Source organism: Delphinapterus leucas, chromosome 1 (assembly GCF_059928025.1).
Source record: "Delphinapterus leucas isolate spDelLeu-1000000601 "Yukka" chromosome 1, BTC_Dleu_Yukka2, whole genome shotgun sequence".
Taxonomy (NCBI): Eukaryota; Metazoa; Chordata; class Mammalia; order Artiodactyla; family Monodontidae; genus Delphinapterus; species Delphinapterus leucas.
The window spans coordinates 170,900,920-170,928,832 of NC_143129.1; the positions used below are offsets into that span (position 1 = coordinate 170,900,920).

The following is a 27,913-nucleotide window of genomic DNA, read 5'->3' on the forward strand; positions in this document are numbered from 1 at the left end:
GGGCTCCGTGGATGGTCCCTGACAGGGGCTGCAGTCAGGTCCTCCCAGTCAGTGGTGGGGAGCACGGTGTGGAGGCCGAGCCCAGGGCCTGAGGGACAGAAGTCTGGCCTGGCTTCAGAGCTGACGATGCTGACGTGTCTGCAGGCCAGAGGGAGGGGCTCGGGTGGGTGGGGACACAGAATGAGACTCCGAGGGGCAGCCAGGCCGAAGGAAGGGGGAACAGTCTTGCCTGAAGTCACAGCTAACAAGTGGCAGGTGTGGAATAATAGTTACTAACACTTACCGTGCACCCAGCGCTAGGCTAAGCAATTCGAAGGAGCCAGCGAGCTCAGTACTCACAGCAAACCTCTGAGCAGGTGCTCTTGTTTCAGACCATTTTACAGACTAGCAAGCGGGTACACAGAGGTAGAGCCAGACTCTGGACTCTGACAACCTGACTCAGAGGCCCACGCTCTTCGTTTGACACTATGGAGAGCGAAGAATGTATGGAGAGGCAGGATGGTATAGTGGTTAAGCCCAGAGAGTCAGGATTCAGCTCTGCCACCAACATTTGCTAGCTGTGTGACCTGGGCTAATTACAGCACCTCTCTGTGCCTCCCTGTCCCCATCTGTAAAATGGGGATAACAAATAGTACCTCCTACATGGGCTTGTTGAAGGTTAAGGCTGGCAGGCACTTGGAAGAGTGCCTGGTATGTGGCGGGCACCATGTATGTGCCCGCTGTTACAGTGATGGTAATTATTGTCCTGCAGGACTCCCAGGTTAGACTTTCTCTAAGTCATGGGACTTTCATAAACTTCTGAAGGCCTGCCTTAGACAGCATGTAAAACTCCCCTCTGGGGCCCGGTTGTTGGGGCCCCTGCAGCAATCCTCTCTTTATCACCCCTGGACACCTTAGCATCATTAGCTTGTCAGACCAGCAGCTGGTGAGGGGCTCAGCGCAGGGTCAGAGAGGCAGAGGCTGGCACCAGTGGGGATGCCCTGAGCTGGCACCCAGCGCTGAAGCTGGGGTCCAGGTCGTGAGACATGGGAGGAGCAGGGGTGGGCCAGAGCCCTGAGAGGCTGGGAGAGGAAATGGGAGGATGCATGGGGTGAGAGTAAAGGGACCCTGAAATCAAATGTGATTTACTGACCAGTTTGGGGTGAATGTGCTCTGTCAACAGCTCCCAGAAACTTCCACCCTAATTTCATCCCCCTGGCCGAAGCACAACCCCACCCTCAAGGACACTGTGGGGTCTTGGGAGGAGGGTCCTGAGTGCCTATACCAGGCAGCAGGCGTGGCAGCTGTGCCTGATAAAGCTCCCCAACCAAGAGGCGCTGACTTTCTATCTTTAGAGCCCCACGTCTGCCGTAATCCTGGTGCCCTTCCCCTCCCCACCCACTGCCCCCCTCCTCTGAACACACCAGAGCGGTGAGGTCCTTACAGAGTATCAAGTCTGACTCCCATGTGTTACAGATAGGGAAACGGAGGCCCAAAGAGGGCAAGGGACTTGCCCAAGGTCCTTTAGTGCATTGCGGGCAAACAAGAGCAAGAGACAGCCTAGCCTGATGGGAGGGCACTGCACCAGGAGTCCAGAGCTTGGCTCTGCTACTGACATGCTGTGTGCCCTTAAGTAAGTCACAGGCTGTCTCTGGTCCCCCTGTAGAATGAGAGGAAAATGCAAGATCCCCCTACTCATGGAAACTTTGATAAATCTGGACCCTTTGCATATAGCATTGCTGCAAGATGGTGGATGTGTTTGTTTGTTTGTTAGTTTATTTGTTTTTTAACAGCAGTGTTTAAGAAAAGATTGAATTTGAATATCTAAAGTGGAGTTCGCAGTCTCCATTTGGCCATAGCCCTCACCACTCCCTAATACACATTGTACCCTTTGTATACATAGTTTCCTGTTCGGCTCCTGAAGGAATTTGAGGGATCCCAGGAGGAGCCCCTATACAAAATGTGCCCTGCCCACCCCCATTCCACCCCCATTCCTAAGGGGATGCAAGCAGGAGATGGAAACATTGCCTCCCCCTCCCTTATGTCAGAGAAAAAAGGTGAAAGAAGTTGAATCCTCCTGATTGCCCACTTCTCACCCACTCCAAGTCCCCAGATCCTGTGGAGATGCCCGGGTCTCCTATAACCCAGTGTTTGTCAGACTGACCTGGGATCGTCAACACCCACCCAAGTCCTATGTGCAAGATTCTAGGTATGTGTATTTTTCAATGAAAGTGAATTTAAATGTAAATTGAAGAGGCTTTGGAGAGATCTGGAAATGAGAGCTTCCTTGTTATCAGAGCCAAGGGTGGAGACCAGGTGAGTTCTTATTGCTGTGACGGTGATGATGGTGCTGGTGCTGAATAACCACCACTTTCTGAGCTTTCTCCATGTGTCAGGCATGGTGCCAAGCTCTTGAACAAAACATTACTTCCTCTGGCTCTCCCAGCACCCTCCGGGGGGGATAATTGCTCATATTTAGCGGATGAAGAAAGTAAGCAACCCACAAGGCCGTGCCGCTAAGAGGTTGAAACATAAAAACTGCCATTTTTGTAGGTCAAAATGGTCAAATGTTGGCAATTTAATGTGGTTTAACCTAATAGGGAGCGATAGAGGTGGAGTCAAACAGAACTGTCTGACCTCAAAGCCCATGCTTTTTCCTTTAAAAGAAAATTACTTACTGTCCACGTGCTGGTTGTAGAAATTTTTAACACTGAAAATTTTTTAAAATATAAAACTCTCCTAAACCCAGAGATAATCTCCACGGGGCAAAAAATTCCTTCAAGATCTCTCTCCAGGCATTTGTACACGTATGAACATAGTTGGTGTTTGTTGATGAAATAGTCTTTACTATTCTGAGCAATTATGTGCCTCACACTGTTTGATTCTGGCAACCTGACGAGAGAGGTGAGATTATTTTTCCCATTTAATAGATGAGAAAAGCAGGAGGGTAGATAGTGCGGTAGCTCAAGGCACAGGCTCCAGAGCAGACCGTCTAGGTTGAAATCCCAACTCTACCAGCTGGAGCAAGTTACTTAACCCCTCTGTGCCTCGGTTTTCTTGTCTGTAAAATGGTGATAGTAACAGTACCCGGGACCTCCCTGGTGGCGCAGTGGTTAAGACTCCGCACTCCCCATGCAGGGGGCCCAGGTTCGTTCCCTGGTCAGGGAACTAGATCCCACATGCCTCCTGCAACTATAAATTTGCATACCACAGCTAAGGAGCCCGCCGGCCACAACTAAAAAAACAAACAAACCAGTGCCCACCTTGCAGGGTGCCTGTGAGAACTAAATGAGGCCGTTTACGTGAAGTGGTTAAAACGGTGCTGGCGTTTGATAAACACTTAATAAACGTCGGCTGTTACTAATGCTCAGAGACATTAAATAACTAGATTAAGCCACACAGCCGGAAAGTGCCGGAGCCCTGATATGACCCCAAGCTTATCTGGTTCCAGAGCCCAAACTGTTATCCATTTTGCAAACCTGGCATTAATTCAAAGCATCCGCCCGTTTCCTTTTGCTGGTCCCCTCCGGAACATTAGCTAAGTCCCTTGCGCTCATCTGTCACAGCAGCCCCTGTGCAGGGTCCGAGGCTAGAAAAGGGGAGGGTCACCCGTGTGGCTCTGGTGCTTTCTGCTGGCCCACCAGGTCCCTTTCAGCAGGGGTCAAAGGGAGAGAGCCGTTTTCTGCAAAGATAATTTTGGTTCTTGCCTATGAACCCCCAGACCCGCTTCTGCCCCCTCTTCTGCATGACCTGAGCTAAGTCACCAGCTTCTGTGGCCTTATTTTCTCTCACACATGATCAGGAGGTTGAACCGGATCCTCAAAAGCAGGAGTCAGTACCTTTACTGATTGTAAGCTATGTGCAAGGACTTGTCCTGATGCTCTACACGTGTTCATATCATTGTGTTTAATAATAACAATAATTGCTGCATTTACTGAGCACTCAGTATGGGCCAGGCCCTGCATTAGCTCAGTTAAACCTTCCCTCAAACCTGCATGGTATGTCTGTGTTATCCCCATTATTCAGATGAGAAAACTGAGGCTCAAAGAGGGGAAATAACTTGACTAAGCACTCTTCAATGATCTTCAATGTCCCTTCCAGCTGCCGTTCTGTAAAACTCCAATTTCACACAACCCTCCACCTTTTCTGCTTCTCCTCCTCCTTCTCGACATCTCTTCCCTGAGCAGACTTCCAGGATGTTATCATCATGGCAGTCCTTGGCTTGGGTTTCCTTAACACATCTTTGCGGAGACACTGCTGGAGCAGCGTGGCCTTCAGTCTCTTCGTGCTGGCCCTCGGGGTGCAGCTGACAGTCCTGCTGGATGGCTTCCTGAACCAACTCTCCCTTAGGAAGATGGTCCTCAATATTTCCAGGTAACTGGACGGCCACTGGATCACTTTTGGGTCCTTGGGAGTCTGGGGCCCAAGAGGGCAGATTCTAGAAGAGCTGGCTTGTCCCCTTCCCTTTCTAGCACCGGCACCACGCAATATTCAGGGCTTATTTATACTCACAAATTACTCATTGTTTGTCTAAAATTCAAATTTAACTGGCATCCTCTATTTTATCTGACAACCCTACTCTGTGACATCACAAGGGGCCCAGATCTACAGCCCACCCTGTATCCTTTCATTTTTGTTGATTTTGATTTCATAAACTTATACAATAAATATTAGTTCAAAGAAAAAATTAATAGAGATTAGACAAAAAGAAATAGAAATCTCACACTCAGACAGAGAGTCTCTTGAAAAGAAGGAAGTACTCTCAGTCCTCAAATGCTGGTGGACAATAAATAGCCTTGTCTTTAGTTTCTTTAAATTAACTTTGATTTATTTAGATGCCTTTGTAAGAACTAGCAAAATTAACCTGCGTTGCTAGAAGTCAGAATAATGGTTACCTGAGGAAGGTGGTGTTTATTGATTAGGAAGGGGCACAAAAGAAGTTTACGTGGTGCAGTAAACATTCTCTATGTTATCCTGCGTGATGGTTACACAAGAGTATATATATACACACACACATACATTAAGTTGTACATACCTGCAAAAAAAGTCATTCACACTTAATAGGAGGAACCAGGTAAAATTTTTCTATAAAAATTGGTTTTTGGTTTTATCCAATTCTGAAACTTTGTCTTGCCCAGATGATGGGTAAATCCCACCTTAGGTATCTTGGGGACCCCTTCAAGGCCATTCTACCCTCCCCTCTGAGACCCTACTAAACCTCTGGGCACTGCTGTTAAACATCTCTCCATGAACCAGGCTCTGTGCTGGGCACTTCACAAACATTGTTTGTTTAGCCCTTCCAAGTAGGGGTCTGATGTGGCGTACAGGCAAGGAACTAGAGGCTCAGAGCTCGTAAGACACTTGCCTAGGGTCACATAGCTAACTGGTGGAAGTGACTTCAGTTTTAACTCTGTAACCTTTCCCACACACTGCAGAGTGGTCCTGACAAGAAACACAGTGTAGCCAGCTCCCCAGGGGCCCTGAACAAAACTCTTCACCTTTTTTCTTTTAAACCATTTTAGAGCTGATCCCCATGGGGATTCAATAACCCTCCCCCCACCCCCCCAGTAACCACCTGGGAAGTGACAAAGGGCATTCTGGGGGAACTCCAATAGGGTGGTCCTGGTCTGGTGTTTCTGCTGCCCTGGCTTAAGGTCACACAAGCCTTTGGCTTCCTGAGCCTGAGTCTCCAGGCATCTCCAGGCTGCCCCCGTCTTCTGACGTCCTGCCTGCAGGAATCTGTCAATCCGGAAAGACAAGAAGAGGCCATTTACAGCCCGAGTGAACGCCCCTGCCCTGCCCTGACCACTTGGGTCCTCCCAGCTGTGACCCCCAATGGGGCTGGCTTCACAAATTTGAACAATGGGCTCCTTCCTGACCTTTCCTGCTCTGGCTGGGCTGGTAGGCGGTGTCCAGGCCTGCCTCTCAGACGGCCCTCTCCCTCTCCTGCCGCCTCACCAGCTCGAGGCCTGACTTGGCACTGAATCGGTTCTGCCTTGAGTCACCGATGACCAGAACCTTCAGGGCGGGGGCCTGTCTTATTCAATTTTGTCCTCCTTTGTTTTCCTCACATAGTAAGGACTTAGTAAATGGTTATTGGAACAAATATGAAAATAAAAAGAACCCTGAAAGTTGTGATATTTTTAATGCTGTATGTTAAAAGGTCTTGGAGGGCCTATCATAGCAATAACCAACCCCCTTACTCTGCTTGACTCACTTTGCCCTCCCAACAGCTCCATAGGCCTTGCCTCTCTTATAGATGAGGACATGGAAACACAGAGTGGTTAAGTCATTTGCCCAAGGCCACACAGCCAGGAAGTGGCTGAGTCAGGATCCCAACCGTGGCAGCCTGAACAAGACTGTCCTAAGTACCGTACTTCACTGTCTTAATACCTCCCTGGTCCCAACTGGCCCCTGAGGTCTGAAATCCTCCCACTGGCACAGAATCTCTTGAATTAGGCTTTTGCCAGTTAAATGAGTGCTTACCCAAAAGATAACATGGCCAGCCACAGTGAAGCACTGAGTGACCCTTCATTTCAAATAATTCCTGGCCCCTGTGAGGCTCCTTCCCCATACCTTTGGCCTCCTCTGGCTTTTCCTCTGAAGTCCTTGAGCCTTAAGTAGGACACTACATTGGCAGCAAACAGTGGGAAGTCTGTGTCCAGACTTCAGAACACAGGCTTTGGATCCAGGCCAAATGGGTGGGTTTGAACCTTACATTTGTCATTAACTAGCTGTGTGGCCGTTACCAAAACAAGTCACCTCTTCCAGTCTCAATGTCCTCACCTGTAAAATGGAGGCACTGAATGGTACCCTAGCACCATTTACAGAGGGCTACCTGGAGGATTAAAGTTTAAATGAGGTGACGTACTTGCAAGCCTGTTATACGTAATGCTCCATAGATTATTATTATTACTATATCACTAGTATGGTGGTGGTGGTGGTTGAGGCATCATCATCATCAGCTCCCGGCGGGAGGGGTGGTCTCAGCAAAGTGCCAGAGGAGGGTGGGTTGGTTTAACCACAATGGATTGTCCAGCTCAGTGCCACCTCCTCCAGGAAGCCCTCCCTGATGAGTCCAGTTCACATTGCTCTCTCCCTCCAGCGAACCCCTCTGGCCTCATGATATTGCAGATGGTTTTAATTGACAGGGTCATGATGTCGCTTTGTCTCCCCAGCCTAATCGTAAGTGTCTTGAAAACAAAAATTGTTTTCTCCTTCTGAATCCCTGCACTAAGCTTGCTCACTTGTCAAGGGAAAGAAGGAATCAGTAATAGCACTGAGTTAGTTCTTTGTGCCAGTCATGGTGTGCGAGACACACATGCACGACTATTCCTTCTAATCCCCGCAACACTCCCATGAGATAAGTATTATCATCCTCCTTATTTTACAGATGAAGAAACAGGCTCAGTGAGATTAAATAGCTGTTCAAGTGGAAAAGCTGGAACTGGAAGCCAGGCTTGTCCTACTTCCAAACCCAGTCTCTTTCCACTACAGCGAGAGGGAGAGAGGAGGGTGGTGGTGCCTGAAGGATGGGCGGGCAGGTGAAGAGCGCCCTCTATTGGGCATCTGTAAGTGATGACAGCAGAAGAGAAGCCCAGGGCAGAATCCTAGTAGTCAGATCCCAGAAGCGGTCCCGTGGGAACAATCAGACATTCCTATGAGAACTTCGGCGCATCCTCAGTACAGATGAGCGTATGCAGGTCAATCAGAGTGTGGCTGCCATCCTGAGGGTGGGGGAGGGGATGAAGGAGACCCCAGACTCGGCAGCCTCCATCCCCATGAGAGCGGAAATCTTGTCTATTTGCTCTCCTACTCCATCCCCAGTTTCTTGAAAAGTTTCAGGCAGAGAGTAGGTCCTCAACAAGTGTTTGCTGAATGCGTGGATGAATGAATGGGAGGCATCCTTCCTTCTCAATCATCCCTGTCTTGCCCCCTCTCCCCAGTATTCAGATATCCACCATGAGCGCTACGTCTGTGCTGATCTCAGTGGGTGTCATCCTGGGGAGGGTCAACCTGCTGCAGCTGCTCTTGATGACGTTGATAGAGGTGACAGCCTTTAGTGCCACGAGGATGGTCGGCAAGGAAGTCTTCAATGTGAGTCATGGTGCTGTGAGGAGGGACCTCGGGGATGAGGGCTGAGCAGGTGAAAGGGGAGGGCTCTGTCTCCATTTGATAAAGCTTCTGGGATTAAAAAAAATTAAAGACAGGCCAAAATGGGGTTGCAAAAGTGTGGTCTATGCTAAACATTTAAACATAGCAAGCAAATGCTATGAAGGCGGTTCTCACGGTAAAAACTGTCAAGGAGGACTTCCCTGGTGGTGCAGTGGTTGAGAGTCCGCCTGCTGATGCAGGGGACACGGGTTCGTGCCCCGGTCCGGGAAGATCCCACATGCCGCGGAGCGGCTGGGCCCGTGAGCCATGGCCACTGAGCCTGCGCGTCCGGGGCCTGTGCTCCGCAACGGGAGAGGCCGCAACAGTGAGAGGCCCGCATACCGCAAAAAAAAAAAAAAAAAAAAAAAACTGTCAAGGAAAGAGGTCAGTTCCCAGAGACGGAAAGCCCACTGTGGGCAATGCATTATAAGCCTTTTCCTGCTTTGTTATGGTTTTCATAGTGGTTGTTTTAAAAAGCTGCATTAATTCAAAGCCATCTCCTCTCTTCCCTGCAGCTTCAATGTTTTAGTTTAGCTGGTCCGGGGGAGGGTTTGGCACTGATTTTGAGAGTTCACTGCTTCTCCTCAAAAACTTCAATTCAGCCTGGGTTTGTTGCATGGAAGGGCTCAGGGGAAACTAGAGCCAGAAACCAGAGCTGTTCCCAGTAGAGGCAACTCAAGAAATGAGTATTCCAAGCTGACGATTCCTGGGGGACCACAAAGAGATTAAAAATGCAAGACTTCTTCAGGTCTTACAAGGGAATTCCACAGACTTTCATTTTTATGTGTGACTGAGGGTTCCTTACCATTCATTCATTCCTTTCACAAATATTTATTCTGAGCCTATTGTGTACCAGGCACTCTTCTAGGCAGTGGGAAAATGCAGCTGTCGTGGAACTTCTATTCCAGAGGGAAAGACTGCCAATAAACAATAAAATAGGCAACAGATACAGTGTGTTAGATAGTGATAAGTACCATGGAGGAAAAAATAGAATGAGGAAAGCAGACAGGAATAGCTGTGAGGGAGGATAAAGTGTTAGAGAGGTTGGCCAAGGAAGGCTTCCCTGGGCAAATAATTTTTGAGTAAAGAGCTGAAGGCAGCAGGTTTGCAAGTCACATGGGTATCTGAGGACAGTGGCAGATGGAAGGCAGGGCCGTGGGAGCGGTCTGCCTCTTTCAGGAGGAGGATTGTGTCAGTGACACTGTTTAGAATTGCTGGCACATGATGATAATAAAAAGCAGATGGGCTTTTAGTTGCTTTAATTGTTTTAAATTCTCTACAGACAATGCATCCCCTTATTGCCTGTACCCAGGGTGGACCACTCCCTTCGCTGTGCACTCCAGGCAGTGGAACAGATGGTGCAAAGTGGTACTGATGTGGGAGCATGAGTGTGGGTTTGAGGAACAGCAAGGACAGTGTGTGTGGAATGAGTAGGAGGTGGAGTCACAGAGGTTGTGGGAGGGCAGATCATGCAGGGTCCTGTAGGTCGTAGGAAGAACGCTGACTTTGACATTGAGGGAGACATTGAGGAATTCCCACCCCCCTCACTGGGGGATTCTGAGCAGAAATATGCCATGAGCTAAGATTTTAACAGGGTCTCTCTGGCTGCTACGTGGAGAAGAGTCAGTTGGGGGACAAGGGTGGAAATGGGGAGACCAGTTAGAAGATTACTGCAAAAATTTGCGAAAGTGTTGATGGTGGCTTAAACCAAGATGGGGATCAGTGGAGCATGGTGGTGAAAATTCTGCCAAACCTGGATATTTGTTGAAGACACAGCTGACAGGGCTTACCAGTAGCCCACGAAGTGAGTTATGAAGGGTTACTAAATTCGATATTCGTAAAGCAAAATTAACATATAGCTGGAATTTTCTGAACACTTTAGTTCAGTATTATAAAAATTCTGGCTGCTTCATGGTGCAAAGATCATATCACTCATACTCTATGCAAAATTTGAAATTCTGCCAAAATGTAGGAAGCAGTGGGGTGCATGTCCGTGTGGCTCTTCCCCCACCTAAGTGGACTTCAGCCAAAAGTGTTTAAAGCCAACCAGAGGGGAGTCCCCTGGCGGTCCAGTGGTTAGGACTCGGCGCTTTCACTGCTGGGGCCTGGATTCAATTCCTGGTCCTGGAGCTAAGATCCTGCAAGCCGCAAGACGTGGCCAACTAAATAAATAAAGCCAACCAGAAACCTGTCGGGAATAAATACACAGCAACTCACGGGACTCCTCTGAAAGGCGGGCTGCTGGGCTGGGTCAGTCTCCTGACTTCAAGTCACGCCTCCTACATGAAGCCAGAACTTTCTCCAAGGAACACGGGAGGTTCCCTCCCTGTGGGCAGAAGGTGCTGACACTCACTGTTCCCGCTGGGTTTTGTTGCAGATGGACAACCACATAAGCATGATGTACATCCACGTGTTTGCGGCCTGTTTCGGGCTGACTGTGGCCTGCTGCCTCCCGAAGCCTCTGCCTAATGAAGCGGAGGACAAACAACAGACGGCCACGAGCCCCAGTTTGTTCGCCATGCTGGGTGAGGACAAGGTGGCGTGGGTGGGCTCGGATCTGGGGTGGGCAAGAAGCTCCAAAAGGGCTCTGCAGGAAAATCTCTCTCCTTTTCCAACCTTCTCTGGGTGTCTGAAAGCCCCTCGGTAATGATCCATTTCTTCAAGTGGTATCTGATGAATTCACATCTTTGAATTCCCCTCTAGGGAATTTCTCTTCATTAATATCCAAAGGAGAGGAGAGGCTCATTACATCTCAGTTTAAATAAGGTTATCCAATCCTTTTGTCCTCAACTTAAAGCAGAGAATTGGACACATGAAGAAAGCCGGGCCTAGGAGTGGAGGAAAGAATGGGAGTGGGAAGAGAGGAGTAATAATGGTGTATCAATAGTTTGAAGAGCTCCAGTAAAAGTGATGAACTTAGAGGCTGGGAGAGGCTTAGAAGAAGGAAATCAGGCAGTGAGATCGTCAGCAGGCAACTGAATACCAGGCCATTGGGCCAAATGAAAGCATCCCATTAATTTTTTAAAATAAGCATTTAAGCCATCACAGGCCAGGGTCAGGAGGCCTGGGGTTTGGTGATTTCAACTCTCTGGACCTTAGTTTCCTTGCCTGTAAAGTATGTTAGCTGGGCCCTACCAGCTTAAGAATTCAGAGAGGAGACATGATTTGCCCAAAGTCACAGAGCAAGAAAGTGACAGAGATGAGACTTGCCAGGTCCAGAATTCTCCTGTCTGAAGTCCCCCTGGCTCAGGCTTTGGAGCAGGAATACCGGCTCCGGCCACTGACCCTCTCTGGCTTCCAGGCACCCTCTTCTTGTGGATGTTCTGGCCGAGTTTCAACTCCGCTCTGCTGGACATTCCAGATGAAAAGAAGAAGGCCTTGTTCAACACCTACTACGCCCTTGCTGTCAGCATGGTGACAGCCATCTCAGTGTCAGCCTTGGCGCACCCTCAAGGGAAGATCAACATGGTGAGGAGGGGGTGCTGTCCCTTGGGCAGCACTTGGGTCTTCTAGGCCTGACACACATATTCACACCCAACCCGCCGGCCTCAGTGCCAGCCCCACAGGTCGGGAAAGAGCATATCGGGTGATGGGGTCTTGTCTGCAGCATCGTGGGGCATCAGCCCATCAGCACTGCCTTGTCAAAATGGGCCTGGAACATAGGAGACTGTCAAATGAGCAAAGGCCCTCTGGGGGGAGTGATTAAATCTATCAGCCTTGACATCAAACAAACCCAAGTCTGAACTCCATTTCTGGTGGTTACTAAAGCCAGCTCCCATAAGCAAGAGTCAGCAGAGAAAAACCGGGGTAGAATGAACCATCCTCTCCCCTTCCCCGAAGAAATTTCAAGAATGGAATAAACAGAATCAGAAGTAAAGAACTTTGTTTCCCTAGCCATCTGAACTTGGCCAAGCCACTTAAACTGTTTGAGTCTCAACTGCCTCATATGTAAAGTGGGAATTGAGAGATGATGCACGTACAGGGCTTCATGCCCAGAGCTAATAAGTACTGGGCAAATATTAGCTGCTGTTATCAACGTAGCTGCGAGTCTGTGTGTGAGTTTTCGGGGGAGAGATGGGTGAGATGGTAGACTAAAGACAAAACAAGGTCCCATGCTGATCAGGGCGTGAGGTCAGCCAGCCAGACATGATGGGAAAGTCTAGACAGATGGGGCAGGGGGTGGGGTAGGGGGTGGGGGTGAAAGGGGGAGAAGATGGCCAAGGATGACAGGTTAACAGCACTAAGGGGAGGTGAGGGTCCCCACAGGTGAGCTCCATGGTCACAGAGAGTCTAGGATCAGACAAGGTAGCAACATCCAGGGAGGCAGGTGCAGGCAGCAGGTCGGGGAAGCCCAGAAGCTGGTCCCAGGGCCCAGAGCTCCAAGATCTGGGTAGAATTGAGAGGGGCAGAGAGCAGTAGCATAAGAGCAAGGCAGGGCCCCAGCTCTAGAGGAGGTAAAGGTCACAGCAGAGACATGACCCAGGAACAAGGGCCAGCTTCTTGGGATGGGGTCCAATAATACAGGGTGACATCGGCACCAAGTAGCCAATAATAATAATAGTAAAAAAACAATAATAATGGCTTATATTTGGGGGCATTTACTCATGTTCTATGCCAGGCACTGGGCTCAGAGTTTTATATATGGTAACTCAATTTTCACAATAACCATATCAGTAGATACAACCAAAACCCCATTTTTCCGGTGACAAAGTTAAAGCACTGAGTGGTTAAGCGCCCAAGGACACATCACAACTAAGTGTGAGCATGGCTAGGATCCTGAGTAACTGCACTTTCAGGCTAAATGACTCCCAGTCAGGGTGACTGCCCCCTCAGCCTGAGAAGTGGGGTGAGATAAGACCGTTGGTGAACTCTCAGCAGAGGGGAGGGGCTGGTTTCAGGATCAGAGAAGCAGGGAAGATGGTACACTGCTGTCTTGCTACCGGCTTACCAAGTAATTTAGAGAGATGCTGTCCTCTCTATGTCATTTCATTCACCCACAAGCTATTCCTCTGCAGACTCACATCCACAATGCGGTGCTGGCAGGAGGTGTGGCTGTGGGCGCCCCCTGTTACCTGATCCCTTCTCCTTGGCTTGCCATGGTGCTGGGTCTCCTGGCTGGGCTGATCTCCATCTGGGGAGCCATGTACCTGCAGGTAAGGAGCTGGGCAATGAACACCTGCTGCTTTGGCTTCCACCAGGGTCCAGGCCCCTAGAACATGGCGGGCCATCTTGTAGTGCCAAGGGCTGCATTAGGCAGCCGTTGGCACCTTCTCAGTTTAGCTTCAGAGCTTGGGTGAGGGATCCACTCAAGTTGGATGGTGCATTTGTTAAGATCTGGGGAGCAAGTATCAGAACCTATTCAAGCTTGCTCAGGAATAAGGGGGATTTGTTAGAAGGCTACTGGGGTATCACCGAACCCAAGGACAGGAATGCTGCTAGGAGCCCAGGAATGGCTGGCACCAGGGATGCGAGTCTTGTGGGGAACCCAAGAAGTCCCCACTCTTCTTTTTTTGCTTTTCCTGAACATCTGCTTTATTCTCACCCTGTAGACTTCCTTCTTCTTCTCCTACTCCACATGGTGGAGTGTCATCTTTCTCTTCAAGAAAGCAGCCAGGTGAAATCTCTTGGCCCCAGTTGCAAATTCTTTGGAGAAGGGGCTCCTTGGTCTAACTTGGATAATGTGCCCATCTTTGGCTGGGTGGGAGGTAGGGCACATCATACATGCAAGTCTGCTGTTCATGAACCATGTGAATGGGGGTGGGAAGGGCAGCACTCAAAAGAGGGATGCTGGGCTGATAATCCAGGTCACGTCCACTTCTGATTATTTAATTCTTCTTCTAAGTGGATGGATTTGTCTTCCTTCAATATTCAACATATACTGGTAACATCAGAATGCGCCATTATAGCCGATTTGTTATCACACGCTTCTAAGAGAAATATTTAGGAGCAACAGATCTTCATAGGTTTGAAGACCTGATGGAGGAAATAGGAATAGACTTTTGGGTGACACAAGAAGATGAATTTGGATGAACCGTGGATATTCAGGGAGGCAGTTTCAATCCCAAATAAGGAAGAACTTACCAACAGTTCGATCTGACCAAAAGATGGGGTAGTCTGCTTTTCATCTTTGGAGTGGAAGTGCACGTCTTTTATCTCCTCTGGCTTTGAGATCCTCTGATGAAAGTAGGACATATTCAGCAAAACGTGTATCACAGGAATTCCCTGGCGGTCCAGCGGTTAGGACTCCGAGCTTTCACTGCCGAGGGCCCGGGTTCAATCCCTGGTTGGGGAACTAAGATCCCACAAGTCACGCGGCGTGGCCAAAAAACATGTATCACAAGTATCATGAGGCTCAGTGTCTGTCACTTTCTCTGTGCCTCAGGTTCCTTGAGTCTATCACTGCGGGAAGGATTCAAAGATGATTCACTGATTTTTTCATTCATTCATTCATTCATTCAACACATTTGTTTTAACAGTCATCCTGCTTCCCAAGCTATAGTGTAGTGAAGGAAATGGACAAATAAACGCAACACAGTGTGTTAACTGCTACTGGAGCACATCTAAGCTGGCCTGAGATGGGTCAGGAAATGCTTCCCAGAGCAGAGAAGGTCTCACCCGAGCATTGACAAAGAACTTATATTAGCCAGGGAAAGAAGTGGGAAATGTACTCCAGGCAGAAGGAACAGTGTGTTCAAAGGCTCAGTGGCAAGAAGAGCATGTGGCCCAACCAGGAAACGGAAAGATGTTCTTTGGGCTGAAGCGTAAAGTTCATCAGGGAGTTCGCCTCTCACCATAGCCTTGGGAGATGGCAGGTGCTCAGGAATACCTTCTGGGCGAGTTCAGGAGTCTGAATTTTTATTCCCAAGACAATGAGGATTCTAAGGAGGGAACTAGCCTGATGAAATTTGCATTGGTATCCACATCTGTTGGCTCCCAGCCATCTGGGAGGCCAAGTGATGAAATGGAAGGAGTACTGACTGGGCGTCTAGAGGTGTGGTCAGATTCTTTCCTTTTAATCAGCCATGTAGTCTCTTGGATGGCAGTTAGGTTTGGTCTAGACCAGTAGGTCTCAATCAGCCCCTGGGGACATTTGCCAATATCTGGAGACAGTTTTGGTTGACACACCTGGGAGAGGGGTGCTCCTGGCATCTAGAGGGTACAGACCAGGGGCGCTGCTAAACCTCCTACAGTGCACAGGAGGGCCCCTAGCATAACACAGAATTATCAGCCCCAAATGTCAGTAGTGTGGACAGCGGACCAGCATTGGTGTCATCTGGGACTTTGCTAGAAATGCAGAATCTCAGGCCCCAGACCCACTAAATCCAAGTCTGCATTTTAATGAGCTCCCCAGGTTCTGTGTGTGCACGTTCAAATCTGAGAAGCACTTATTTAGTTGAGTCCTAATGCCCATTCCCCTGGATGCCCTGGATGCCAAGGGTCTGTGAAAGGGTGGGTAAGGAGTATCAGTCCCACATGCAGATCTGCTGATAATGGTGTTTGTTCTCAGGTGTGTCTTCAACGAACGCTGGACCTCCATGACACCTACGGTGTGCAATATACCTTCGGCTTGCCGGGTCTACTCGGAGGGATCACCAACATTGTGCTGATGGCGCTTCAGGTCAAGTGGACCAAGATTTCCACGTAGGTCACTTGGCTCAGCCCCTTATCACCCCATCCAGCTCAGGAAGGAGTGTGCCCAGAGCCCTTGGCCGGGGAAGGGGGGTGGTGCCCAGGGCCGGGCAGTCAGAGGCTTCAGTGAATATTTGTTGGCCAATTTATTCTGAAATTCTGCCCAGCCCCTACTGTGTATGGACTTATCACCTGTCCAGGCCCCTTCTTTCTAAAGCAGGCAGCTTAGGTGCAGGGCAAAGGCAGACAGTCCCGAGTCCTCCCCAAATGCAGGCAGAGCAGGCAATCAGGCTCAAGCCAACTGAGCCTGTCTTTCAGTCCCTGGTGGTTTAGGTTGTGGTGAAGTGTGCCGTGGGGTCTTGACCTCTTACTAGCTGGGCCATGCTACCTAACCTCTCTGAGCCTCTGTCACCCGATGGTAAATGAAGATAATGATAATTCCTCCCCTCCTAGGGGTGTTGGGTGCTACTTGAGGCCAGGTACTGTGTGGTTAAGAGGATTTGATATGTTAATGTAGGAAAATGCTGACTACAGCCCATCCCTGAGACCCAGAGAGGGAAGGAGCTTGGCTAAGGTCACACAGTGAGGTGGGACCGTGGGTCTCTGGACCAGAGTCAGGTCCTGTGCCCCCCAGACAATGGACAGCAATGATCAGAACCCTGGCCATCACCTTCTGGAAGTTATCTTCTTGTTTCTTTCCTTTTTTTTTTTTTTTGCGGTGGGGGGCAGTTGTTTATCTTCTGAATGTGACACATATAATGGAAGAGTGACTTGGGCACAGGGATAGATTTTTCCAGATGAACTGAGTTAGTGATAACAATAATAATATTACTGGTGACAGTGCTGTTCGACCGCTTTCTAAATGCTAGGCATTATGCTAAAATCATTATGTCATCATCTCATTCAATCCTCACAACCACCTGGTGAGGTATTATTAGCTTTCCCTAAGAAATGATACTTCGGGGGAGTTAGCTGTCCAAGGTCATGTGGCTGAAACCTGGCTGTAAAGGTTATGAGCACCTGCAGTGGGTGATGAGAGCTCATTGTTGTGGAGGTATCTCAAAGAAATCATGGAGGTCTGCATCCCTCAGTTCTAACAACAGAGACGACCATAGCCCCAAATTATAGGAATCTTCTGTGAGCGGGTGAGATATACCTCCATGAGCTGCTTGGGGGTGAAGAGCATCCCATTTGGGGGTGGGGAGGGGATGGTCTGTGTGAAGCAGTGCATCTCTGTAATGGACTCCAATGATGTGCCTGTCACTGCTTCAATAGCTGTGTGACTCTCAGCAAAGCTTTTTCCTCTCTCTGGGCTCCTGAGTTCCCCTCTGTAAAATGAGGGGTTGATCTAGCAGGGTCCTACACTCAGATACCTGTAGGGACCAGGCAGGTAAGGTTAAAACTGAGACCAGTGAGGGGAGGAAACTATGGGCATTTGCTCTTCAGTGCCAGGCAGCTAATACCGTGCAGGGTCCCAAGATAATTGTTGCCAGATCTAATGACTTTTCAAAAGTCAGAAATCCAGAGTTTTGCATGTACTTCCCAAGCATTGGCAAAAGATTCAAAATCATTGGAAACATTGTGTGGGCCAAATTCTGCTCGTGGGCTGCCGACCTGGAACTTCTGCATCACCTACCCTTCTATCCCCCAAATTCTGTGGCTCTCCTAGAACAGTGGCTCTCAACAGCATCAGCATCATCTGGGAACTTGTTTGAAATGCAAATCATACCCCACTCCAGACCCACACAATTAGAAATCTGGGGGCAGGCCCAGCAGTCTGTTTTAAGGAGTCCTCTGTGTGATTCTCATACAAGCTCAAGTTTGAGAACTATACAAAGCCCTGACTTAGAGCATTTGCTGATTTCTCCCTGTGGCCAATTTCAAGCCATCAAGGTAACACCCCTGAACGTGGAGTTGAGGAGAGCTGAGAACCATCGGCCTGTGTGTCTGTGTGAGCTGGCTCCAGCACCCCTCTGCAAGCCAATTCTCATCAGGATGAGACAGCCGAGGACCAAGAAGTAGTCCTCTCTCCTCTGCGGGAACCTGGCAAAGGGAAGGGCACAGTGACAGCGATGACCCCTCTCAGGGTGGCCTCTGGTCTGCTGGAAGCAAAGGGCTTCAGGGACAAACAGACCAAGGTCACATTTACCAGTTGTGTGACCTTAGGCATGGTATTCAAACTCTCTTTAAGTCTCAGTTTTCTATCTGTAAAATAGGATAATAAGATCCATGTCCCAGGGCTGCTGTGAAGATTCAGCAACATATAATAATTAAAGGGCTCAGGACAGTGTTTGGCATGGAGTAAACACCCAACGCATGGCCCCTTTCTTTATGATGGTTACTGATGCTGCTGCCTCCGTAGGAGGGGCATCTGGATGTAGTGGAAAGATGGGGAAAGGACTGAGCTGGCTGTTAGAGCGCTTTCTGGGAAGTGTGGGTCAGCTGCTTTATTAGCTCTATGTCATTGGATGAGTCAGTTGACTTTACATTCATTCCACAAACAATATTTGTCGATTTCCTATTTGGGTGAGCGAATGTAAATCAGTCAGATGCTGTGCTTGGAGGCTGGATGGAGCATTTTTCACAAATTGTGGGATTTTTTAAAAATAAATTTATTTATTTAATTTATTTATTTTTGGCTGCATTGGGTCTTCGTTACTGCGCGCGGGCTTTCTCTAGTTGTGGCGAGCTGGGGCCACTCCTCGTTGCGGTGTGCAGGCTTCTCATTTCGGTGGCTTCTCTTGTTGCAGAGCATGGCCTCTAGGCACATGGGGTTCAGTAGTTGTGGCACGTGGGCTCAGTAGTTGTGGCTCACGGGCTGTAGAGCGCAGGCTCAGTATTTGTGGCTCACGGGCTTAGTTGCTCTGCGGCATGTGGGATCTTCTCGGACCAGGGCTCGAACCCGTGTCCCCTGTATTGGCAGGTGTACTCTTATCCACTGTGCCACCAGGGAAGTTCCTTGATTTTTTACTTTCTTAATGGTATCTTTTGATGAACAATAGTTTTAATTTTACCATAGTCCAATTTATCATTGTTCCCTCTATGTTTAGCTCCTGTGTGTCATGTTTAAGAACTTTTTGCCTACTGCAAGGTCACACAGGTGTCCTCCAAGGGCCGCTTAACAGTTTAAAGTGAAGCCCTGGGGTTGCTTTGAAGGAGAGCGGACAGGCACATATGTCCAAGGGGGTAGGCAGGGGAGATGGGTCTGATGGCCAAGCTGTACTCCATCTCGCCCTGATAGAAATAAAACCTTCATCTTTAATTGCCTAATGAGGAAACTCAGGACTCTGAGAGTTTAAGTGCCTAGGGTCGTGCAGCTAGTAACAGAACTGGGACCTGAACTTGGGTTTTCTGACTTCTACTCTAGTTCATCGTTCATGGGGTCTGAGAACTAAAGCAAGCCAAAGAGGATCTTGAAATCCCTTCTTCCCCTTCTACATGTCTGCATAGCTTTGTGGGAGAATGACAGGAATGTACTGCCTAGGGAGGGGACATTTGTTCTCCTGGTGGCCCTTCCTGACAGCATCACTACTGATGCAATCTTTTCTGTCCCCAATGACCTCTGCGGCCTGATGCCCAAATGTGACCACCTCTGCTTTGTCATTTCTAGGCTTGGCTACCAGATACTCACTGACTCCGGGGCATTCAGCTTCACCATCATTATGGGTGTGGGATCTGGTCTTCTGACAGGTCAGTGTGAGACCACCCTTCTTCCACCATTGTCCAGGGCACAGGGCCTGGGCCTAGACTGCACCTGCCCCATCCCTGGACGTGTATGTGCCTGTGCCCTTCCCCCTGAACCCACCCCCTCAGCTCCAGCCAAAGGAGGCAAAGAGCCCAGACCTTGATTAAAAAATAAAGGAACACAGAATTACAAACTTTCATAATTGGAAAGGTCCCCAGAAGTCACCTGGACACTGCAGCCTCTTGAGCCCAGGACTGGTGATTTCATCAAATTTTGCACAGAAGACCAAGGAGACCCTTATGCTACAGAGCTTACCTTTTACTCCCTGAGAACACCTAAATACTATTTTGTTCAGCAAATATTTGTTCAGTATCTGCTATGAGTCAGGCACTATTCTTAGGTACTCAGGATACAGCAGTGAACCAAATTCCCTGGCCTCATCGAGTTGACCTTCTAGATGGGGAGGGGGCTTTTACCATAAACAGAAAAAAAATAAATAAAATAAAATAAAATATATATATATGTGCTATGTCAGATAGTAATAAGCACTATGAAGGGAAATAAATCAGGGTAGGGGAAATGTAGAGTTATTGTGAAGGTGGGCTGCTCTTTTAGAAGGGTGGTAAGGAAGGCCTATCTAAGAAGCTGACTTTTAAGCAAGGACTTGAATGCAAAACGAGGGAGATACCATGTGTTTATTTGGGAGAAGAACATTCCATGAAAAGGGACAGCAAGTGCAAAGGCACTGAGGCAGGAGCATGCATTGCATGTTTGGGGAACAGCAAGGATGTCAGTGTAGCTGATGTGGATGGAGTGACAGGGAGAGTGGCAGGGGTTGAGGATAGAGTGGTAGCAAGGAGCCAGATCATTCTGAGACATGGGAAGGCATTAGAGATCTGTAAACAGAGGACTGATGTTTTTTTGCTTCTGCAATATGACAGGCCTGCAAAGAATCTTGGGGAGATACCAATTTGCCAGTCTTACATGCTAGGTGAAAACATGCATTCTGTACAGAAGTGCTCACTCTTATTCTACAAGCAAACAGCTTTTATTGGTTAGACTTTCATATATTGTATCTCTAAGCATGGAGTGAATGCCAAATAAGAGACAAAATAGCATAAGTCGACACTAAGGAGTTGTGTGATCTTGGGCATGTCACTTTGGGCATTGGCTGGCTTCTCTGTAAAATGAAATGATTATAGTAACTAATCATATGGCGTCCTTTCAGCTCTAAAACGTATGAAAGTACTGTTTGGAGTTTTAGAGAGTGAGATTGGCTAGAATTGCTTTAACGTAACAATTGGCCTCAGCTTTCGACAGAGTCTGAGGTGATTAATTAAATACAGATAAGAAAAATGTCTCCAGCCATCACTTTACGTTCTATTCATGGTGGCAGTCCAACCCTGAATAGGGTTGCCAGATTTAGCAAGTGAAAACACAAGGCACCCAATTTGGAATTCAAAAGTAACTGAGCATCTTGTATTTTATCTGGCAGCCCTACACCTGGCCTCTCACACCATTTACCACTCTCCCCAGCGTGTGGAGGCTTCCTGTGCTTCACTGAAGCCAAGAAAGAGAATAGAGGAAAGACACTCCTATCATTCCTTTAAGAGTTAAGACCAACCACCTTTCCTCTTCACATGTTGCTTTCCACATGAGGGAGCCAGTGATAAAAAAGGACTTGGACAATGGAAGCGGAAAGAGGCCTCTAAGAGGCCAAGATGGCAACAAATTGACCCCCTTAAGCCAAGCATTTTACATGCGAAGAGACCCCGTTCCGTGGAGCCCGTCTATAATATATGCACTTATTTAAGAAACCATCTTATCAAGCATAGTTATGGGGTTTCCCAGGTCAGGCAGATTAGAAATAGCAGATTAGACGTGGATAGGTTTCTAGAGGCAAGGCACCCTCATAGAAGTTAGAAGTGAAAGCAGAGAGCCTAGCAGGAGAAGAGAATTTCCTAAAACCAGTCACAAGAACATGAGAAGCTTGGGCTGCTGGAGAACAGGCCAGTAACCTTCAGCAGCTGTAGCCCTTCTCCACGTTACACAGCACATTTCATAAAAGGATGTTCCTAGGAACAGTTCTGATTTTTTTTTTTAAAGTCTAAATGTGTTCAGTGTTGTCTCATAAGACAAGAAAATATAATAATTTTAGAGGATTTGCATCAGATGAGTAAGCCTCAGCTATCTGGAAAATATATGTAGGCGACAGGGGTCGTTTCTGAGTAATTCTAGCTAAATGAGGTGTGCTGATTGCACTCTACATGCCAATCAGTTAAAGGCACGCACTATAAGATGAAAATATGAATAAGCACACACCTACTCTTGTTAATCTTACTCTTTAATACATTGGGACTGATCGTCATTAAAAATACACAGATAAACCTATCAATGGCATTTCCCTGCTTCACATGAAAGGTAAACACTACTTTATGTACTGGAAATTTGGCAGACTTGGAGCGACTGGGGAAAGCATAGGGCCCGAGTTCTCTGGGCGGAGGAGGGATGGGTGAAAAGAACAGGCACAGATGCAAGTTGTTATAAACTACTTTCCTAACAAGTGGAATCTTGAGCTGAGGTCACTGGGACTTTATTGGAACCAGTGAGGATGGACCTGCAGGGGTGGCTATCTGAGTCGCTCTCCATGGTAGCTTTTGCATTTTAAATGCACCAGCTCTTAAGAGGGGCACCGTCTAACAGGGTCCTTCTATTCCGTCTTGGGAAGTGTATTAATCCATGACTATCGTATACCTCCCTGCGTAACCGAAATCCTTTGGATGTAATTGTTCTTGCCAGTTCCTTTTGAAAGATGTCTATAGAATTAATTAAGCTGGTCCAGGAAGGACAGTGCTTCAATTTGTCTATTTCCTGGTTGTGGAAGAATAAAGGATTTCTGTTGAGATACCATAGTTGACTTATAATATTTTGATTAATTTTAAGATAACAAATGCAATCATCTAAGTGTGTTAACATTTAATTATGAATTTAAACAGGTATGCTCTTAAACCTCAAAATATGGAAGTCACCTCACGTGGTTAACTATTTCAATGACCAAACTTTCTGGAAGGTAAGAGTTTTAACCTATTAATGTCTAAGGTTTTGAGTGAATGAACTTAAAGAGATACCTGGGTATATATGTTAACTTGGTGTTTATGAGAGTAAAGTAACAAACAAACAAATCCAAGATGTGTGTGTGAGCGTGTGTGCATGCCTGCGTGTGTAAGCATGCGTGCATGCATGAGCGTGTGTGCATGCGTGCGTGAGCATGTGTGCATGCGTGCGTGTGTGAGCGTGTGTGCATGCATGTGTGTGTGTGTGTGTGTGTTGGTGGGGGGGTGAGGAGGTAGTAAATGTTCCCATTTCCCTGATGCCTCAAAATCACTGAGGGACAGGGATGCGAGAACTGTCACTGGCCACATGTCTCCTCCCCACCTGGAGTCACCAAAGTGGGCGGGCGAACAGTTTGACGTCAAGGTGATGGAATCCTGCAGTGCAAGAGCCAGAAGGACCACAGGGGCCAGAGAGTCCAATCCCCTCACTTGATAGACCTCCAAGTGGAGCCATGAGTATCCAAGTTCTCACAGGGAGTGAGTGGCACAGCTGAAGAAATTAGAGCTAGTGGACATGAGAAAGCTTGCAGCATAGGTGTCTGGGGTTATTTAGTCAGGGGACATAAAGTTCAAACAACTCAGCTGCTGCTGAGGGTCTCTGTGATATTGTAGTGTTTGTTGTCATGACTGGGCTAGAAAGGAGGTCAGGGCTCATTCCCTGAAACCCCACTGCCCTCCTCCCTTTAACCTACACTTACAGTTCACAAAGCATTCTGATGTGTGTCACCTTAGGTAATCTTCCAATTGATGCTGAGGTTGGCTGGGCAAGCAGGGACCCATATTGCCAAGTTATAAATGGGAAGTGGGGGCCGACAGAGGGCAGGCTAATGCCCAGCATCATGTCTTTGTGAGTGGAAGCAGTCCTTCTGAGTCCCAGGCCAACCCTTTCTCCACCCAGCAGGCCAAGATACTGACCACTAAAGAGACAGAGAACCAGCCTTACTATAGGCCTTGGCATTTGTGTCTGTAGGGGCAAAACAGAGAGAACCTACGGAGAAAACCCACCTCGTCTCCCTTTCCTTCATCTCCGCACTCTCTTTCCTCCTCTTCCTCTTGAAACAACTTTCTAGAGGTATACTTGACAATGAACTGCACATATTTAAAGCATACATTTTGATACATTAAACATGTTTATACACCTATGAAACCATGACCGCAATAAAGGTAAGAACATATCCATCACCACCAAACATTTCCTCCTGACTCTTTGAAACTGCTCCCTCCTGACTCCACCCTGTTCCATCCCCAGGCCACCACTGAACTGCTTTCTGTCCTATAGATTAGCTTACATTTTCTGTAATTTTGTATAAATGGAAGCACACGGCATGTACTCTTCTTCGCCTGGCTTCTTTTGCTCAGTGTAATTATTCTGGGAGTCATCCATGTTGTTGTGTGTAATCTGCCTCATCTTGCACCAGCTTCTCTCTATATGGCTTCTCCCAACAGCAGTCTCTCCCAGTCCCCTGCAAGTATTCTTGCCCCTTTAGCAGAAACAGGGTGATCTAGTGAAAGGATTCAGAAAACTGGCTTCATCCATCCATTCATTCCACAAGTGCTTATTGAGCAACTATTATATACCAAGCACTCTGCTCATTAATGAGAGATACCACAAATAGGACAAATATCCAGCTGAATTATTTGAGTTGCAATAAATACTTGCTGAACAAATGAAGGAAATCTGAGGAACCCCCGCCCCCAACACTAGCCCCTTGCAGCAGCAGGTGAAATGGAGATTGTGTCCCTGGAACAAGAAGACCTGGATTCTAGTCACCATTCTGCAAGGTCTGATGTAGGCAAGACCCTTGACCTCTCTCACTGGTAAAATAAGAACAGTAACCTTCGTTCTACCTCACTGGGTTGTTTTGAAGACCAAGTGGGGTCATAACATATGTGACCACATTATGTAAAACGCAAACTGCCATGTGAATGTGAAAGTTTATTACTAGGGGTTTAGACAACCACAAAGGAATGTGTAAGCCTAACAGCTATCATTTATTGCAAGCCTATTTTTTCCGATTCTGTGCTGGATGCTTTTCAACATTATCTGATTTTATCCTCGCAAAAACCCTGCGTAAGAATAAGTCTCCCCGTCTGCAGATGAGGGGTAACTTGTCCAACATGACAGAGCTAGTAAATGGAACAGGAGGAATTTGAATCGGTGTCTGTTTGGCTCCAAAGACACAGCATGTATGTGTTGTGGGCAGCTACTGGAGAATGGTTATGTCTCCCCTCATCTTCTGATGTATATTTTTTTACAGCTGAGTAGAACTATTTATTCAGCAGTGTAACACTTATAGCTTGCATTTAAAAAGCAAGAATACAAACTTCCAAAGCTGATAAATCCAGAGGTGATTTTTTTTTTTTTTTTGTAAACCATCCAAAAAGACATTTTAAACATTATGGAATGCCCTTTATTGTGTGTCATAGAAGCAGACTACTGGGGGTTGGAAGGGACATTCCTTCACCGGTTGCCCAGACCATGCTCAGCACTTCCTGGGATGGGGCACTCACCACCCCCCAAGAACACCCATCCCATCCTTGGATGACTTTATTAAGATGTACTCATTCATTCACTCATTATTAATTTCATAAATATATTAGCTAATATGTGATCAATATTGTATGAAGAGCTGGGGAGACACATCTAAATAAAATTTAGTTCTAGGTCTTAAGGAGCTGCATGTACTAACCCTTTGTCTTCTTGGAAATTACAGTGATCCTCACCCAGATACTGATTTACAAAAATCCAATTTATAATTTTTCATATGTCTTCTGCATTCACTAAGAGGATAAATTCTTTCAACTTTTAATTTCAATTTCATAAACCATGGATTTTATTTCATGCTTTCCAAGGCACAAGGACCCACTGACATCCATTTATTAAAATGAAGAAAGGAACTTTGTTTTGCGAGTCTCCCATGGACAAGCCCCTGTTCTGATTATTGTGTGGATGCAAACAGAGAAAATAGGGGTCTAAGCACTTAGAAGAACTGGATCTTTACCTGTGCACAGCTCTATCTATTAGGTACTAAATAAGTAACCCTGTAGCTGCTAGTTGAACCAGCGGAGGCAGAGGTCACAAGCTTGGGGAGGTCAGGATTTGCTGGACGTGGCTAAGTGACAGAAACTGGAAGACATTCCAAGAAAGGGGAGGATTCAGAGCAAACACAGGAGAAGCATGAAGCAACTGGCTCAGGGGCGAGTTGGTGAAGAGGAGGATGAATGGTGGGCAGAGTCACTTGAATCATCCTTCAGGCGATGGGGAGCTCCCAAGGTTTACGTGGGGAAATGGTGCCATAAAATGAATGTTTCAGGGGTGAGCAGTATGACGGGATTAAGCATGTAGGATGGATTCTGAAATGACTGCAGTATACTCAAGGTCATCCGTTGCTTTCTGAACACGTATTTGTAGTTTATTTTTTACAGGATTGTATTGCCAAAAAATTTAAACACCACCACTGTTTTGGCACAAAAACACGACAAAATGTGTTGAGTTCCTCTTGCTGTTTTATGCAAAACAGCATAGCCTTGTCACATTGGTGTCACCCCTGCTTCTGATTTAAAACAGATGTTCTAGACACACAGTAAGGGTCCAAAAAATGCTCGTTCTGCCAAAATGAGGAGAGCCGGTTTTTAAAGCAAAGTAGGAAAACAGATCAAGAGCCTGCTGATTCCTCCCCTTTGGGAGAGGCCCAGTGGAAACAGCCTCATCTGGGCGGCAGATCTGAATTGAGTCCTAGCTCACCCACCACAGGCTGGTGCCCTTGGGCAAGTCACTTTACTTCTGTGGGGTGGAGGGGAGGTTCAGTTCCTTCATTTGTGAAATGAGATCAAATTCGACGTTCTGGAGTCAGACAGATCTGGGTTCTACCACCTCTAGCTCTGTGATCTCTGAAATGGAGATATCTCACTAGGTTGTTGGAAGGATTTAAGGGAGGTAACATGTGTGAAATGTTAGCACACTGATCCATAGAAAACACCGCATAAACTTTAGCTACTCTGATTTCTGGTTCTAGAATTCTGTGATCCAAGGCTACTCAACATGCAGTGATGTTGTATGGCAGGGTACCATATGGCACAACCAAAGAACTGAGGGTTGATTTATTTAGCTTGCAGAAGAGAAGACCCAAGGGAGACCTAAGAACAATCTTCAAACACTTGAGAGACTGTCATGTAGAAGAGGGAAAAGATTTTTTTCTATGCTTCTCCAAAGAATTTAACTAGTCCCAGTGGGCGATGCAGTATAAATTGCTAACAATTTGAACTGTCTGCAAAACGGAATAAACTACTTCATGTGGTAGTGAGTCTCCTGTCACTGGAGGTGTTCAAACAAAAGCCAGGTGACCACTAATGATCCATGTAAAGAGCTATATGAAATGAGATCTACCTATCTAAGAGATCTTCCAATTCATATTTTATGAAAGAACTTCTAAGACCTTTGTGATGAAACAACATTTCGGGCAACAGAAGTTTCAAAAGATCAAGCCAGAATCAATATGTGTACAATATTAAGCATATAATAAGGGTTCATCTGTAATAAAAAATGTTTGCTTTCCTTTTACAGTTTCCACATTTGGCTGTTGGATACTAAGCGAAAGCATCCAAGAAAAACAAGGGCTGTTTGAAAACAACCTCTTTTCACTGTTGCCCATTTTTTTGTGTGTGCGACACTCATTACAGCAAAGTCTCATGTCCAATGAAACAGGTCAGAGATAGATTTGATATTAAAAATAAAAGACTAAAAACATAAGGGATAATTTTATATTATAATAATTTTAAATAATTATGTTTGGTTTCATGAAAGATACTGGTATCATTATTTTCTTGGGTGCAGACACACAGTTCACAAAATTAAGGTTTTGGTTCAATTTTATTGACAATTTAGATCCTTTCTTGCGCTTAGTAAAGTATTAAGCTATCAGTTAACTCACCTACATCAGCAAAGCAGATGATATAAAACAGGGGAAAACTAAGAACTCACTTAGATTTAGCCCTTGCAGACACTGTGCTTTTATTCCAGTGGTTTTACAAGGAGTTCCTACTCCCTGAGCATATCCTGAATTTAACTGTGGGGAAGAAATTCGTGGTCAAAGGTGGAGATACACTGCCTCAAGATTTAAAAACTAGTTCTATGACCTTGAGGAAATCATTTAAATTTGCCATGGTCCGGGTTCCCTTATCTGTAAGAAAAGAAGGTGAACTTCAACCCCTAAGATCGCCTCCACTTCTCACATCCTGTGGATCTAAAACCTCACCAGGAGTGATTTGCTGTGAGATGAGAACAACACAGCCGTTTCTTTGAATAGTTGATGACCAGGCAACATTCAAATTGTACACACTGGGAGAAAAAGAT

General features: G+C 46.9%; 1 protein-coding gene across 1 annotated transcript in view; it reads left to right on the forward strand.

The window, feature by feature from the left end:
* LOC111163394 (RH-like protein) overlaps window positions 1-27,291 on the forward strand; it is a 39,685-nt gene extending 12,394 nt beyond the window's left edge. The window contains exons 2-10 of the mRNA XM_022552033.3: window positions 4,167-4,353; window positions 7,926-8,076; window positions 10,511-10,658; window positions 11,435-11,601; window positions 13,149-13,286; window positions 15,641-15,774; window positions 19,373-19,452; window positions 22,444-22,517; window positions 27,125-27,291. Coding sequence (XP_022407741.2) covers window positions 4,167-4,353; window positions 7,926-8,076; window positions 10,511-10,658; window positions 11,435-11,601; window positions 13,149-13,286; window positions 15,641-15,774; window positions 19,373-19,452; window positions 22,444-22,517; window positions 27,125-27,151 — 1,106 coding nt within the window. The 3' untranslated portion in view covers window positions 27,152-27,291. The remainder of the gene's footprint in view (window positions 1-4,166; window positions 4,354-7,925; window positions 8,077-10,510; window positions 10,659-11,434; window positions 11,602-13,148; window positions 13,287-15,640; window positions 15,775-19,372; window positions 19,453-22,443; window positions 22,518-27,124) is intronic.
* Window positions 27,292-27,913: the final 622 nt, after the last annotated feature.